Raw genomic sequence first — 17,285 nt, 5'->3', positions numbered from 1 at the left:
GACGGGTGGATCACGAGGTCAGGAGATCGAGACCATCCTGGCTAACATGGTGAAACCCCGTCTCTATTAAAAAAATACAAAAAACTAGCCGGGTGAGGTGGCGGGCGCCTGTAGTCCCAGCTACTCGGGAGGCTGAGGCGGGAGAATGGCGTAAACCCGGGAGGCGGAGCTTGCAGTGAGCTGAGATCCGGCCACTGCACTCCAGCCTGGGCGACAGAGCGAGACTCGTCTCAAGAAAAAAAAAAAAAAAAAATTTAGCCAGGTGTGGCGGCACATGCCTGTAGTCCCACTTACTCTAGAGGCTGAAGTGGGAGGATTGCTTGAGCCTAGGAGGCAGAGGTTGCAGTGAGCTATGATCGCATCACCACACTCCAGCCTGGGCAACAAAGCAAGATCCTGTCTCAAAAAGAAAAAGAAATAAAACTGTGGTGTAATGAAAAACATACTACAACCAGTAAACCTAAGTATAAATTCCACGTCTGCCACAATCTAACTGTGATCTTGGGCAGTTACAAAAACATTTTCCAATTCACAGTGTTGTAAAATCATTTTGCAAACTATAATTTAGCATGCAATTTTGTGTATTGTGTGTATGTCTTCAAATATTCAACTAACTCTAGGTCTGAATTTTCACCTTTTTTACTTTTTCGATTTTGTACTCAATCTTTAATCAGAATTTTTAAAGTGGTGAGGGTCAAGAAAGGTCATTAAAATCATCTTTGTGGCCATATGTGGTGATTCACACCTGTAATCCCAGCACTTTGGAAGGCTGAGGCAGGTGGATCACTTGAGCTAGGAGTTTAAGACCAGCCTGGGAAACATGGCAAAACCGTGTCTCTACAAAAAATATAAACATTAGCTGGCAGTGGTGGCATGTGCCTGTAGTCCCAGCTACTTGGGAGGCTGAAGTGGGAGGACTGATTGAGCCTGGGATGTGGAAATTACAGTAAGCTGAGATCGCACTACTGCACTGCAGCCTGAGTGACAGAGTAAGACCCTGTCTCAAAAAAGAAAAGAAAAGAAGAGAAGAGAAAAGACAAGGGACAACAAAACAAACAATCTTTGTTTTTTCCCTTAACTCTGTAACATTGGAGTTCTAGGCATAGTCAACTTAAAATAATGATAAATAGCATGTCTAGTTAATTAAAAGTTATTATATAATAATGCATGGCTCTATCACAAGAAGCATGGAGACTCTATCTTAAAAATAAAAAATAAAAATAACAAATAAAACAGAATCTCAGACATACCATTTTAATAACACTTTTTTCTTCAAACGAGCTTGGCAAATCAGTCATCATTTCTTGTGCCAAAATTTCCACAGCTTTGGATTGCAGGCCATACTTCTGCACAAATGCTTCACTAGCCAAAATTGCTGCTGCAGCACCATCTGAAGTGGGACTAAGAGGAAGTAAAAACAATTCTAGGAGTTTCTTCTATGTGAAAAGAAAGGCCAAATATACTTGCTGGTCAGTGGATTGTCTTCTCTGTGATATCTACAGTTGTAAATCTCATGCTTCCCACCTAAGGACTGAACCTCTATCAAGAACTTAAATGTTGTCAATCACTAGTTGGTATCTAAGAGTCCCAAAAAGTTCTATTTTTTTTTTTTTTTTTGAGATGGAGTTTCACTCTTGTTGCCTAGGCTGGAGTGCAATGGTGTGATCTTGGCTCACCAAAACTGCAACCTCCTCCTGCTGGGTTCAAGTGATTCCTCTGCCTCAGCCTCCGGAGTAGCTGAGATTGCAGGCATGCGTCACCACGCCCAGCTAATTTTGTATTTTCAGTAGAGACAGGGTTTCTCCATGTTGGTCAGGTTGGTTTCGAACTCCCGACCTTAGGTGATCTGCCCGCCTCGGCCTTCCAATGTGCTGGGATTACAGGCAGGAGCTACCGCACCCAGCCCCAAAAAGTTCTTATTGCAAAGAATCACCAATGTGCCTCTGGAGATGCATAAGGCATCTTCTGAGGAGTGAGTCCAAAAGGTTATTCCTATCCTAGTACAGACTGCCCCAGCTCCAACTTTACTATCTCCAAATAACTCAGTCCTGAAATCCTTTTGGAAACTGGGAAAAGATAGATTGGGGATACTAAATCATCTGCTTTAGTTAAGACTCTCGATATCTTAAATAGATCTTTCTCTTACAGCAAATTGGGATGGAAGGTAGCAAACACAAGAAGCCCTCTGCGACTTCAGTTAGATTTTCTAAATGGGCAGACCCTCATATCACAACAAATAAGAGCTGACCCAACTTATTTCTTTCCATCCCAGCCTGTATCTACAGGGCACAGCCAGGTGTTAACTGGGACACAGGCAGGAGCTAGGCAGTACTCACTCAATTGTCTAGGAGACAGATACTGTCAAGCACTTTGCAAGAAACAACTACTACCATCATTAGAGCTATGAATTTTTCCTTGTTTTACTTTTACTCATAGCTACTATTATAGAGTAGTATTTCCTGTAGTAGAGGTACATAGCAGGGAAAACAAAATGCTTTGGACTCCACTGGCCCCCTAAGCCACAGTTTAGTGAATAAATACAATTGAAATCACCAAAGTAGGTAGAAGTCATGCAAGAAGAAGTAAAACACATCATTTGCCAAGAGAAGAGGCAGTCTGTCTCCAGGCAGGAGTAGGAAGTAAGGGTACTCTAGTGAAGTGACCCAGAGTGGGGACGTGGGATGGAGACGGCACTGGGAGGAGTTCTGTGAAAGCTCTGCCCAGATACAGAGCCTAAGGTTTAACCACAGGGGGGTGGCAGGAAGGGGAGCAGTTACTTCTCTCATTAAATGTTAAAATATATGTTTCTTACCAACATTGTAAGATAGTCAAAAAATCAAAAACTTTTTTAGATGCCATCACTTCATCTAAACTGTATTCATCTTGGAACTGGGAATACCTAAATACAAAATAAATATTAGTTACAGAATGTGAGATAGCAACTGTAATTTTTGTTGCAGAGTCAGAAACAGAATAACATGTAAGTGTTCTTTTCACAACCAAAAGATAGATTTTTATGAATAGCTATAAATGTCATCTGAATTGACCTTTTAAAAAATCCTAACTCTAAAATACAGTATGTTTGATTTTTAAACATTTGGTCTTCGTCCTGCATTCCTGGCTTGGAGCTTCCAGAGCCCTTGGAATTTCCTGAATGATAGAAGTCGGTGTTATGCTAAGGAGGTCCCTTATAGTGGGCCTTGTTATCTTGAAAATGGAAGACTGACCACCAAAAGACCAACCACGTGACTACAGAGTTGAGACTTTTGAGCCAGCTCAACCTCTAAGAAGAAGAGGAAGGCTGGAGATTGAGTTCAGTCATGTGGCCAGTGATTTAATCTAGCATGCCAATATAACGAAGCCACGGTAAAAAATCTGGATATGGTGTTCAGCGGGGCTTCCTGATTGGTGAACATCTTAATGGATCCGGAGGATAACATGTCCTGACTCCATAGGCAAAAGGCAAGAAAGCTTTGCTTGGGATCCTCCCAGACCTCGCTCTATATGCCTCTTCATTTGGCTGTTTCTGATTTATATCCTTTATAGTAAAACTGTAAGTTTAAGTACTTGCCTGAGTTCTGTAAGTTGTTCTAGTGAATTATTAAACCTGAGGTAGTCATGGGAACCCCTGGATTTGTGGTCAGTTGGTCAAAAGTATGGGTGGCATGGGCATCCCACTTGCAGCTAATGTCTGACGTATGAGCAGTCTTGTGGAGGACTGGGTCCTTAATTCATGGAGTTTGCATTAACTCCCAGGTGCTTCATGGTAGAATTGAGTTGCAATATACCCAGTTGGTGTTAGACCAGTTGGGGATTAAAACAGAATACCATATTTGTGTTTCCTGGCAAATTATAGAATACTAGTTCCTTAAAAGCAAAATCAAATGACCTGCAATTCAGCCAGCGTTTGAGGTGATAACATTATACAAGTACATTAATTATGGCTAATGGAGCTTTTAAATAAATGTACAAAATAGCCAAGCGTGGTGGCTCACACCTGTAACCCCAGCACTTTGGGAGGCCAAGGTGGGGAGATCACCTGAGGTCAGGAGTTTGAGACCAGCCTGACCAACATGGCAAAACCCCATCTCAACTAAAAATACAGGCTGGGTGCAGTGGCTCACGCCTGTAATCCCAGCACTTTGGGAAGCAGAGGCAGGTGGATCACAAGGTCAAAAGTTCAAGACCAGCCTGGCCAAGATGGTGAAACCCTGTCTCTACTAAAAATACAAAAATTAGCCGGGTGCTGTGGCAGGTGCCTGTAATTCCAGCTACTCGGGAGGCTGAGGCAGGAGAATCGCTTGAACCAAGAGGGCGGAGGTTGCAGTGAGCTGAGATTCCACCCTGGGTGACAGAATGAGACTGTCTTAAAAAAAAAAAAAAAAATCAGCCGGGCATGGTGGTTCCTGTAGTCCCAGCTACTAGGGAGGTGGAGGTTGCAGTGAGCCGAGATCATGCCACTGCACTCCAGCCTGGGTGACACAGAGAGATTGTGTCTCAAAAAACAAACAAACAAACAAAAAGAATCATTAGCTTAAATAATATTCTAAATATAAAGTGGCCAAAAACTGAAACGGAAAAGTTGTCAAAAGTTTACTTGGGTATAAGCCTTTTGTAAGAAAAAAATAAAACATTCTAGTTAATATATTTGAGATCTTGGCATTTGCTTTTCAAGTATAAAGTTGCATATTACACAGTACGATAACCCAGATTTTCATTATTTCATGTCTCTGAAATACTTACGGGTTATTAACTGAATGTTTATGATTTTTCCATCCAATTTTTGCAAAGTGTTCAATTTTTGTTCCTGTAGAGAAAGCAAACATCTACCAGTGGGTGAATGTTTTTCTGCTGCTTATTAACAAATGTTGCAATGGTACTCAGTGTTCTGCTAAATATTTCCATATTTTCCCTTTCATATATATCATCAGCATTAAAAACTTCAGCAGTGTTCCCTCAAAAAAATTTTATTTATAATTAAATGTAGGCCTAATTAATGAACTGAATCAACTAATCGGCACACAAGATAAAAACAGTTCAAACTGATCTATTCTAATTAAAATAAGTAGGATCCAGTTTCAAAAATGAGAAAACACGGCCTAAACATACTCTAAAACATAGTGCTTTTAAGGCAGGAGAACACTGTCAGCAGTTCCTCTAGGAATCTGTCAAACACCCTAGTACCCTAGACTGAGAGAATTTTACACAACTCGCACTCTCTGGGGCATGATAAAATATTTCATCTTTCTCCCTTTCCTTGTGATGAAACAGAAAAGTTTTTAGAAGAGTTATATCCTGATAAGAAATGCATATGCCTTTTAAATTCCTTAACAGAAAATTTAAATAATCATGTCAGGAACACAAAAAAAAGTATAGTAATGAGGTAAAACATGCAAAAAAAATTTTTTTTACCACTTTTAAAAAGACAAAACAGAATAAAATAGGCTTTGAATTCTCATTTGGTGCTGTAAAGGCCAAAGAAAAAAGAAAGCCACCAATGAGAGCTGATAATGTTATATTAATGGCACAGTAAAGTACAAAGTTCCCATGTCTGTTTTCTCTCTCTCTTCTCTATCAAGGAGGATGATCTTCAGAGCAAAAACGACACACATATAATTAAGCAAATCTTATCCAAATTCTAATAAAAAGAGAAGATAAATTCCACACTTGTGATCTTCTAACAATAAAAATAGTGATCAGGGCCAGGCGCGGGGGCTCATGCCTGTAACCCCAGCACTTCGGGAAGAAGCCGAGATGGGTGGGTCATTTGAGGTCAGGAGTTCAAGACCAGACTAGCCAGCACGGTGAGACTCCATCTCTAATAAAACTACAAAAATTAGCCAGGCATAGTAAAAATACAAAAATTAGCCAGGTATAGTGGCACATGCCTGTCATCTCAGCTACTCAGGAGGCTGAGGCAGGAGAATCACTTGAACTAGGGAGACAGATTGCAGTGAGCTGAGATTGCACCACTGCACTCCAGCCTAGGTGACAGCGTGAGACTTCATCTCAAAAAAATAGTGATTGGGAGGAGGCCAATAGGGGTTCAACAAGAATAAGACAAGTCAAATTATGTGTTATCTTTTCGTGACTTAACTGACTGTTAGATCAAAGAAAACATAGTATCTGGATAGCAGAAAGAAAATTAACGAAATTTCTCAAAACACCATTTTGGACAAGATAAGGAAATACTATAGTGTGGGATTTTGGGGGGGGGGTATTTTCATTTTTATCTTTTTGGTGTTACAAAAAAAAAAAAAGAGGATTCTTCTGTCAAGTAAGTTTAGACTATGGTTAAACAAAGCTAAATACATGTCTCTACTGTAAGACATTTGGAGCCTTTACTATTGCACTATGTGCATTATGACTATCTAGAAGAGGACTAAAGTATGAAGCATTTCCCAATATTACACTCATGTGAAACAACAGGCATTAATTAATGCATTGACCTAGAGAAAAGTTTCTAGCACTAACTTCTAACCTCAGCTCTGGTCTTGTTAATATTTATATTACAAAGTAAGTAAGAAAACTAGAGGCTCTCTCACCAAACCTAAAGCTGGAAGGGACTGCTATAATGTTGAATTTCAACAAGGTCTATCAATAGGATGGATCAGAATATAAATTAAATGCTCAGTTCTCTTCTTGAACTCCCACAACAACCTGCAAAAAGGAGCAACAACTATGAGAAACCTCAAGCTCAGTGAGATTTCAGAGTGTGATGTGACTAGCAGAATAGCTTACTTGGGATCACAGTACAGCAATTAGACTGGTTATGGGTTATGAAACAAGTCTAACGAGAATAGTTAAGAGAAGAAATGAAATATAGGGTCAGTCTGGCTTCAGATATTTGAAGGGCTACAAGGTAAAAGAGGCTTTTTCTGTCATTCTCAGAAGACAAAAACAAGAGCACGGATGCAAACCATAGGTTGAGAGATTTGGGTTCAACATGAAAAAAGGGAACTGTAACAATTGGAATCTCCTAAAAATGGGATTAGTGGCCTCAGTTGGTGACAAATTCCTTGTTTTAGGCAGTACACATGCTTTATTGTCTCTATTAGATTTACAGGCAATCCATGCATAGATTGGTAGGAAGAAGGGTGGCTAAAACAGTAAAGTACCTGGCATGGTGTCTAACATAAGAGATGTTCAATAATGTTCATATTTTTTCTTCCTTTTTTCGTAACATGGGATCCAATTAATCAATAAAAGATAGCATCCCCTTGAAAAATATCCTGCCACTTACATATTTATTAAGCCTGGACACTGATGAAGGGCTTATCGACTACTGATTCTGAATTGCCAATGAAGATTTTTGGCTATTCAAAGGCTATGCCTTTATGTCAAATTATTTTAATAGCCTATAATTTAATTATGACACCACAAAATCTGCTGGTTCTACAAATGATTTAAACTACTATAAGCTTTCTTACATATTCATTTCTAGTGCACATTCACAATATTCACAAACGGCAATTTTAAATAACAATTTAAATTCTATAAAATTCTACAATTCATTTAGAAATCTGTTGAATGAAGAATAAAGAAACAATACCCCAAAATGATGGCCTCAGAAGCAAAAGTTTTTCACTGACCTTCTCCTACCCTCCTGTCTCTCAGGCCCATTCTCCCCTGAGGCTAACCATAGAAACTAGAATCCCCCTTCCCCAAGGTAGGTCATTGAAACCAGAACTCCTTTTCCCCAAAGCCAGTCATAAAACCTAGAAATATTACTTTAACTTCATCCACCTTTCTATGCAAAAACTGGTCATAAAGAAATTGTCTGACCTATCTTGTTTGACTGTAGGTCATAAGACCCCCATTCCAGAAAGAGTCCTGCCCCACACCCAGAAGGAAGGAATGCATGCTCACAGAGGCCAAGGGGAACCTAGATGGACAGGCCTGGCTGGGTTTCCCCACTCAGTCTATTAATATTAGATCATATGCTTTTTGTCCAATCATATTTCTATATGGCTGTTCCATACTTTGTTGAATCTAAACACAAAAATGGACAATTTCCCATTTCTTTGAGTCTTCATTCTGAATGCTCCTGTGTACACACATTAAATAAATTCATATGCCTTTTCTCCTGTTAATCTGCCTCATGTCAGTGATTTTCAGTGAACCTTCAGAAGGTCAAGGCCCTTGTTCCCTACAGTGACATTTCCACTAAGATAGTGTACATTTGTATTTCAAATTTTAGACTACAAAACTGTCCAATTATTCTAAGCAATGTAAAACTTGAGAAACTATACACACTTAAAAACACAACAGCAACAGGATTTCCAGCTGGTTGAGGAAAAATGGAGGCCGCCTAAATCCGTGTCTTTCTATAACCTCTAAAACCAATACAGAATAACAAGAAAAAATAAAATAGCACAAATCATACTCTCAGCATAATTAGAAAATAGAAAATGCCAAATTTCAAATTATCTGTAAGTTAAAAAAAAAAAAAGAAAAAGAAAAGAAAAAATATATAAGACCAAATCCCAGCCAACAGTTGCTCACGTTTCTACACAAACCTTTAAGGGTACAAGGGCAGGCTGAGGAAACTGTGCAGAGAAGACGGGAGATAATGGCAGGCCAACAACTGCTCTAAACTACCAAGAAAAGAAAGGCCTCCTCCCCAAGTGTGAAAATACCAAGAAAGTATTCCTATAGATCAAACCATGACCATATGGAACGGGCTGAAAAACACAGGAGATCTGAGATGGGAATCTTAAAGGCATAGGTTCTGAGAAGAAAAAGAAAAAAAATAAAGCAAAATGAAAGGGCAAGGTCCCTTTTGGTGCAATTGGGTAGTGAAAGAGAAAAGCAGCAAAAGAGGACATTTGTATGGTTCTACAAGACAAAAAAAAGGACAAGGTACACCCGTAGTCCCAGCAACTCAGGACACTGAGGCAGGAGTATTGCCTGAGCCCAGGAGTTTGTGGCTATAGTGCACCATGATTGCACCTAAAGAGTCAGCCTGGGCAGTATTGCAAGACCCCATTCCACTATACTTACAGAAAAGGGCACCACAGTACTAAGAATCCCCCCAGTCTACAAACAACACACTCAAATCACCAGGCAATAAAACTAGAAATTACTGATAAAATTAAAAGTCTACCTGGAAATTTAAAAAATATTTCCATGAAATAATTCTCGGGTAAAAAATGAAAATAGAAATGGAAATTACAGAACTTGTCGGAAAATAGTGATAATGAAAACACTACATATCAGAATCAATGTGATACATTTAACACAGTAATCAGGAAAATATATACCACCAACCATTTATTAATAAGAATAAATGACATAAGCATTATTATTAAGCAGTAAAAAGGAATGAGGTCCTAATACATGCTATGACATGAATGAACTGTGAAAATACACTAACTTAAAATGAAAAATGATAAAAATGATGAAGAAGGCAACAAGGATGAAGATCTTTAAGATGATCACCTTCCACTTAATGAATAGTAACTATATTTTCTCTTCCTTATGATTTTAATAACATTTTTTGTCTAATTAGATAAGTCAATTCAAATATTACAATGAGCAAAGAAGTAGTAAAACCATCTCTTTTGTAGATGATACAATATAGCTGCATATGTGGAAACCCCTATAAGTAAAATCAGTAATAAAACTAACTCAAAAATTAAAAACTTCAGTGAGATAGCAAGTCATAAGATTAATATATAAAAATCAATAGCCAGCCGGGCATGTGGCTCACACCTGTAATCCCAGCACTTTAGGAGGCTGAGGTAGGTGGATCACTTGAAGTCAGGAGTTCAAGACCAGCCTGGCCAACATGGTAAAACCCTGTCTCTAATTAAAAAAAAAAAAAATACAAAACTAGCCAAGCTTGGTGATGCGCACCTGTAATCCCAGTTACTTGGGAGGCTGAGGCAGGAGAATCGCTTGAATCCAGGAGATGGAGGTTGCAGTAAGCCAAGATCACACAATTGCACTCCATCTTGGGCAACAGAGCGAGACTCCATGTTGGGGGGGGGAAAAATCAGTAGCCTTCGTATACACAAGTCATGACCAGTTTAAAGGATATAACACCAGTGAAAAGTCCATGTGCAATAGCAACAACAAGGATGATTAAAGGAATTAAGAAGGTATTTAGGAATAAGTTTAACAAGAAATAAAACACTTATATATGAAGAAAACTTTGAACACTCCTGAAAGACACAAAGACAGAACTGAATAAATAAAAAGATAATCCCTGTTGACAGGACAACTCAGCCTCATAAATACATCAGTTCTCCCTAAATTAATTTAACAAGATTAATACAATCCCAGTAAAAACACCAATAAGGTTTAAGAGTAAAGTTCAAATGGAGAAAAACATAACCAATGTACATAACCTATGCATAAATGAAGGCAAGAAAACACTGAAAAACTATGAGGGATCTTGGGCCAGTAAAAGATGTTAGTCAGATAACCGGTGAAATTTAGAATGAGGTCTATAGATTATATAATAGTATCATATCAATATTAACTTCCCAATTTTGATCACTGTAGTGACTATGAAAGAACTGCAACTTACTCTCAAACATTTTTTAAATTAATTTTGCTGCTGTTGTTGTTTTTTGAGATGGAGTCTTGCTCTGTTGCCCAGCCTAGAGTGCAGTGGCACGATCTCGGCTCACTGCAACCTCTACCTCTTGGGTTCAAGCAATTCTCCTGCCTCAGCCTTCCAAGTAGCTGGGACTACAGGTGCCTACCACAATGCTTGGCTGATATTTTGTATTTTTAGTAGAGACGGGGTTTCACCATGTTGGTCAGGCTGGTCTCGAACTTCTGACCTCACGATCTGCCCACCTTGGCCTCCCAAAGTGCTGGGATTACAGGCGTGAGTCACAGCACCCAGACTTACATTTTTAAAAAATTACATATTACATAGTAATATGTAATTTTTAAATAATTCATTAAAACAACAAGCATGGCCGGGCGCGTTGGCTCATGCCTGTAATCCCAGCACTTTGGGAGGCCGAGGTGGGTGGATCACGAGGTCAGGAGATCGAGCCCATCCTGGCTAACACGGTGAAACCCCGTCTCTACTAAAAATGCAAAAAATTAGCCGGGCGTGGCGACGGGCTCCTGTAGTCCCAGCTACTTGGGAGGTTGAGGCAGGAGAATGGCATGAACCAAGGAGGCGGAGCTTGCAGTGAGCCGAGATCGCACCACTGCACTCCAGCCTGGGCGACTGAGCGAGACTCGTCTCAAAAAAAAAAAACAACAACAAGCACGGCAAAACGTTAATTTTTAGAAAATCAAGAGTAAAAATATTAGGAATTCTTGTACTATTTTTGCAACATTCTTGTTCAGTCTGAAATTACTTCTCAACAAAATAGTTTTAAAGTATATTACAACATACCTCTAAAAATGAAGCATATCATCATTTAAAATTGACAAACCTGGGCTGGGCGTGGTGGCTCACGCCTGTAATCCCAGCACTTTGGGAGGCTGAGGCAGGCAGATTACGAGATCAGGAGATCGAGACCATCCCAGCTAACATGATGAAACCCCGTTTCTACTAAAAACACAAAAAATGCCGTGTGTGGTGGGCGGGTGCCTATAGTCCCAACTACTCAGGAGGCTGAGGCAGGAGAATGGAGTGAACCTGGGAGGTGGAGCTTGCAGTGAGCCGAGATCAGGCCACTGTACTCCAGCCTGGGCAACAGAGCGAGACTCTGTCTCAAAAAAAATAAAGAAAAGAAAAAAAATTGACAAACCTTTCAAATGACAACCATAAACAAGTTTAATTTCAAATTATACTCTGGCCACATTCATTATCTAATTAATTTTAAATATTTATGATTTTTAAACAAAAATGCTATTACAATATTCAGTTTTCCTTCCCCTTCACCAAATAGGTCAAAAAAGAAAAAAGGAAAGCCAAGCACAAATGAAAATTCCAAGCAAAACATGTTTCCATACCTATAATAAATGCTAACAAACATTACTGAATGTCCCTCTACTATGTACAGGAATGACAAGAAAACAAAAAGTTAATATATACTAAAAGCTTTTTATTATTTAAAATTAATATCGCTATCTGAGAAACAATGAAAAGAATGGAGGTTTTATAGTATGGCAGATTTGAGTGTGAAACCCTCTCCTATCACCTATTAGAAGTTACTCAAATTCTCCAAGCTTCAGGTTCCTCATATGAAAAATAAGCATACACTCACCTCTTAAAATAGTTGTTATATTTGGTATGTAAAATATCTAAGACGTGTGAGGCATGCAACAAAGAGCAGCTACTTATTACTGGGAGAAAGGGCTGCACAAGAGCTTTTGAGTGAGACAGAAATAGAATGGAACATAGGTTCTCCTACTTATTGACCCTATGATCCTGGTCAAAAACTTGTCTGAATATCAGATTCTTCTGCTATAAAATGAGATAATAACACCTGTAATAATGGATTCTTGTGATAGCTGAATGAGATAACATACATATGGAAATTCACTCCTTCATTCAATAAATGTTTGTTGAGTATTTAAATATGCTGAAGACTATAGAAGAGAAAGAAAACAAAACAACAAAAAAAACTTCTTTCTGGTTAAATAACATGCCAAGTTCTGTGCTTGGCTGTGTATATCAAGGTAAACAAAGCAGACATGGCCCCTGCTTTCATGGAGTTTATAGACTAATAAAGAAGACAAAAATTAAACAAGTAAAACCACATATGATAAATATATGAATATAAATAGTGCTAAGTGCTATGAAGGAAGCAATATGAAGCTATCTAAGAAAACGAATAACAGGAGGGGCTACCTTGATTTGAATAGTCATGGAGGGTCTTTCTAAATTTTAAAGATGAATTAATTACACAACACTGACTTGTGCCAGGCACTATTCTTTTTTTTTTTTTTTCTTTTATACTTGGTTTAGCCAGGTACTATTCTAAGTTAACAATCAATGTGCAGGAAATAAGACAAATAAAAATCCATGTTTTTGTTGAACTTATATTCTAGTTGGAAGAGTCAATAAACAAGAAAATACATATATATATCTCTCTCTCATGTTATATGGCACCTATAATAATCTGACATATATGTATATGTCAGATATATGTCAGATTATTATAGGTGCCATATAAAATGATAAAGAAGTTCTGGGAAGGAGAGTGATGAAATAAAGCAGAAGGTGGCCTTTAAACAAAGACCTGATGGAAGCAAGGGAGCTGGCTCTGATGATCTTAGGGTAGAGGCTAAAGCCCTACCTGAAGTAAAGCTTGGTGTGTATGAGGAACAGAAAGAAAACATAGTGTGGTTGGAGCAGACTAGTGAAAGAAAAAATGGTGGGAGATAAGATCAGAGAGCTAATGAGGGTGGAGGGAATGATCATGTAGAAGCTCGTAGGCCATAAGAAGTCATTTGGATTTCAATCTCAGAGTGATGAGAAACAATGGAGAATTTTAAGCACAGGTGTGAAATGATCTGACATATTTTAAAAGCATGGCTCTGGCTATAAAGTAGAGAATTGACTTTGGAGGTACACAAGCAGAATTAGAGAAACCAGTTAGAACACTCCTAAATTTCAGGTACAAAATTATGCCACTACAGCAAAGGTAGCAGAAATGGTGAGAAATGGATATACTGAGAATACAGAGAAAAGTCTTGCTGATATATTGAATGTAGAGTATGAATAGCTTGATCTTTCACCTCATCTTGGTTGACATTTTAAGATCCTCAATTTATAGTCCATGACCAGTCATGGTGGCTCACGCCTGTAATCCCAACACTTTGGGAAGCCGAGACAGGTGGATCACTTGAGCTCAGGAGTTTGAGACCAGCCTGGGCAACAGGGCAAAAAGCCATGTCTACTGAAAATACAAAAAATTAGCCGAACGTGGTGGTACACGTCTGTAGTCCCAGCTACTCGAGAGGCTGGGTGGAAGGATCGCTTGAGCCTGGGAGGTGGAAGCTGCAGTGAGCCGAGATGGCACCACTGCACTCCAACCTGCATAACAGAGTGAAACCCTCAGCTTGGGAAAAAAAAACTTATAGTCCATGATTAAAGGAGACAAGATGTGTGTCATTTTTCCTATTTCAACTTCCTGCTATAGAGTACTCTAGGTACTTCCCATACTACAGTCTATATATAAATACTTTCTCTATGGCTAAGTTCTATAAGAACTATTACTTCGATTTAATTCAAAAAACATTTTACATCTTATATATCGTGGCATCCTCCATAGTTCCTTAATAAATAACTGTCGTTTCTTATCTCATGTATATAACTAGTAAGAAGCCTCAAAAGTTTTTTTACTGTAACATACCATATTTTTCCATATGTTCTTTTCCAGCATACCCAAACATCTGAGGAGCAACTGGGTGTGCAGACAATCCATACTTATTGATCAGGAGGTCAAGATGTTTATCAGTGGGAATGGTCCTATCTGAAAACTAAGAGAGGGGGGACAAAATTTCATAAGTAGCTGACATGATAAGTGTCTCTTTCAAAACTACTACAGCGCTATTAAGACATTTATTTATTCTAAGCCCACAGTACACCAGAAATGGTCAATGTGAATAAAATCAGTTAGGACATGCTCCACAGGAAAACATGGGAAGAAGAAAAAATAATCAAGTGAGGAAAGAGGTATTAACTCTTTCAAGAAATATTTATTGAGCATCCAGTATGTGCCAGTAACTATTCCAGACATGAGAGAAAAAAGAGTGAACTAATAAGATAGACTTTGCTCACTGGCATTTACACTGGGGAGGGAGGAAGGTAAAAGGTGATGAGGACAATAATAAATAAAAATATTTATGACTCAGTAATGACTAATAAGAAAAGATTAGTATTAAATGACTAATATAAAAAAGAAAATAAATAAAATTTAAAATATGAATAACATTTATATTTCGTAATATAAAGCGATCCTCCTATCTCAGCTTCTCAAGTAACTGGGACTACAGGCATGCACCACCATGCCCGACTAATTCTTTTGTATTTTTTTGAATAGCCGGGGTTTCACCATGTTGCCCAGGGTGGTCTTGAATTTCTGGTCACAAGCAATCCTCCTGCCCCTGCCTCCCAAAGTACTGGGATTACAGGCATGAGCCAGGGCACCTGGCTACAATATACTTCTTGAAGGAAGCAAACAACAAAAACACTTCCTAGAGTTCTCGTAACATTACAGTGAACAGATATATTATTTAAAAGTAGTCTGTGGATAAATTAAAGCTGTAACTATAAAACATAAAGCAACCACTAAAAGCAAAACAAAACAGCAGAGGTATAGTTAATATGCCTATAAGATAGATAAAATGAAATTATAAAAAATTCTCAATTAACAGAAAAGAAGAAAAAAGAACAAAGAAGAGATTGAACAAAAAGAAAACAATCCGCAAATCAGTGGTGTCCAAGTAAATACTTAACAACAGGCTCACTGGGGCAGGATGCAGGGAGCCCTAATCGGTAGCATTTGCCAACTTTTGTGGCATAAATTCTCCCACCACAGCCAGTTTCAATCTACTAACATGGCTGTCACTGAAACCAAACATGGGAGAAGATGTGTATAATCCGATCGTGCAGGATGGTACAAGCTAGTAGGTATCGGTTTCAGCTAACTGCTAGTTTAAACTCAACCACATCAATCAGCACATCAAATGGGAAAGATATAAAAAGTCCAATTAAAGGCAAATATTATTATATTGTTAAAAAGCAAGACCCCACAATACGCTGTCTACAAAAACCCAATTCAAATATATAGACAAAAATAAGTAAAGGGATGGAAAAATATATACTATTCTAATTCTACTCAAAAGAAAGCTGGATTGGCTATGCTAATATCAAAGTAGATGTAAGATCAAAGAACTAATAACAAGGACTAACGAGGATTATCTCATAATGACGAAGGAGTCAACTTACCAAGAGGATATAACAACCCTAAATGTTAATATATCTAATATCAGAGCTTCAAAATACATGAAACAGAAACTAAAGGAAATAGGCCGGGTGTGGTGGCTCACGCCTGTAATCTCAGCACTTTGGGAGGCAGAAGGCAGGCAGATCACTAGGTCAGGAGTTCAAGACCAGCCTGACCAACATGGTGAAACTCTACTAAAAATACAAAAATTAGCCAGACGTGGTGGTGCACGCCTGTAAATCCCAGCTATTCAGGAGGCTGAGTCAGGAGAATCACTTGAACCCGAGAGGTGGAGGTTGCAGTGAGCCAAGATCGCACCATTGCACTCCAGCCTGGGTGACAGAGTGAGACTCCATCTAAAAAAAAAATAAAAGAAAAAGAACTGAAGGAAATAGACAAATCTACAGATATAGCAGAGACTGCAATAATTCCCTCTCAATAACTGACAGAACAAGTAGACAAATCAGTAAGGTCATAAAAGACTTGACCAACCTTATCAGCCAATTTGACATAAGTAGCATTTATAGAACACTTCATCCACTAAGAAAAAAGTACATATCCTTTTCAAGTGCACACATTATATTTTTCAGAATAAACCATATCCTGAGCCAAAAAACAAGTCTCAAATAAAAAAAATATAGGCCGGGCCTGGCGGTGCACACCTATAATCCCAGCACTTTGGGAGGCTGAGACAGGTAGATCACTTGAGTTCAGGAGTTCGAGACCAGCCTGGCCAACATGGTGAACCCCATCTCTACTAAAAATACATAAATTAGCCAGGTGTGGTGGTGTGCACCTACAGTCCCAGCTATTTGGGAGGTTGAGGTGGGAGAACTGCCTGAACCCAGGAGGTGAAGATTGCAGTGAGTTGAGATCACACCACTGCACTCCAGCCTGGGAGACAGAGTGAGACTCTGCCTTGGGAATAAATACATATGTATGTGTGTAACACACACATACATATATATGTGTGTGTGTAGTATGTATATATATATGCATGTGTGTATGTATATTGTGTGTGTATATGTGTGTGTGTATATATATATGCGTGTGTGTATATATGTGTGTGTGTGTGTATATATATATATAGTAGCCAGGCATGGTGGGTCATGCCAGCATGGGCAACATAGCAAGATTCTGTCTCTGCAAAAAATTAGCTGGGCATGGCTAATTTAAAATAAAGAATAAATTAAAACCAAAGTAAGGAGAAGAAAGGAAACATCAACGATGAGAGCAGACTGAAATAGAAAATGAGCAGAAAGAAAAAGAATGAGTAGAAATGAGCAGAATAAACTAGAAAAAAGAAGAATATAGGCCAGGCGCCATGGCTCATGCCTGTAATCCCAGCACTTTGGGAGGCCAGGTGGGTGGATCACGAGGTCAGGAGTTTGAGGACAGCCTGGCCAACATGGT

The 17,285-nt window shown here is 38.7% G+C and overlaps 1 protein-coding gene across 2 annotated transcripts in view; it reads right to left on the bottom strand.

Annotated features, from left to right (window-relative positions):
- SCP2 (sterol carrier protein 2) overlaps positions 1 to 17,285 on the bottom strand; it is a 111,257-nt gene that overhangs the window by 75,653 nt on the left and 18,319 nt on the right. For both annotated transcript variants that reach the window (XM_011926292.1, XM_011926293.1), the window contains 4 exons: positions 14,277 to 14,403; positions 4,744 to 4,807; positions 2,813 to 2,899; positions 1,251 to 1,401 (listed from right to left, as the gene is read on the bottom strand). In XM_011926292.1, the coding sequence (XP_011781682.1) occupies positions 1,251 to 1,401; positions 2,813 to 2,899; positions 4,744 to 4,807; positions 14,277 to 14,403 (429 nt within the window). The remainder of the gene's footprint in view (positions 1 to 1,250; positions 1,402 to 2,812; positions 2,900 to 4,743; positions 4,808 to 14,276; positions 14,404 to 17,285) is intronic.

The sequence above is a fragment of the Colobus angolensis genome, unplaced genomic scaffold, assembly GCF_000951035.1.
Source record: "Colobus angolensis palliatus isolate OR3802 unplaced genomic scaffold, Cang.pa_1.0 Scaffold68, whole genome shotgun sequence".
NCBI lineage: Eukaryota > Metazoa > Chordata > Mammalia > Primates > Cercopithecidae > Colobus > Colobus angolensis.
Note: the sequence above shows the minus strand (reverse complement) of the source record. Positions and strands in the feature narration are given on the sequence as shown.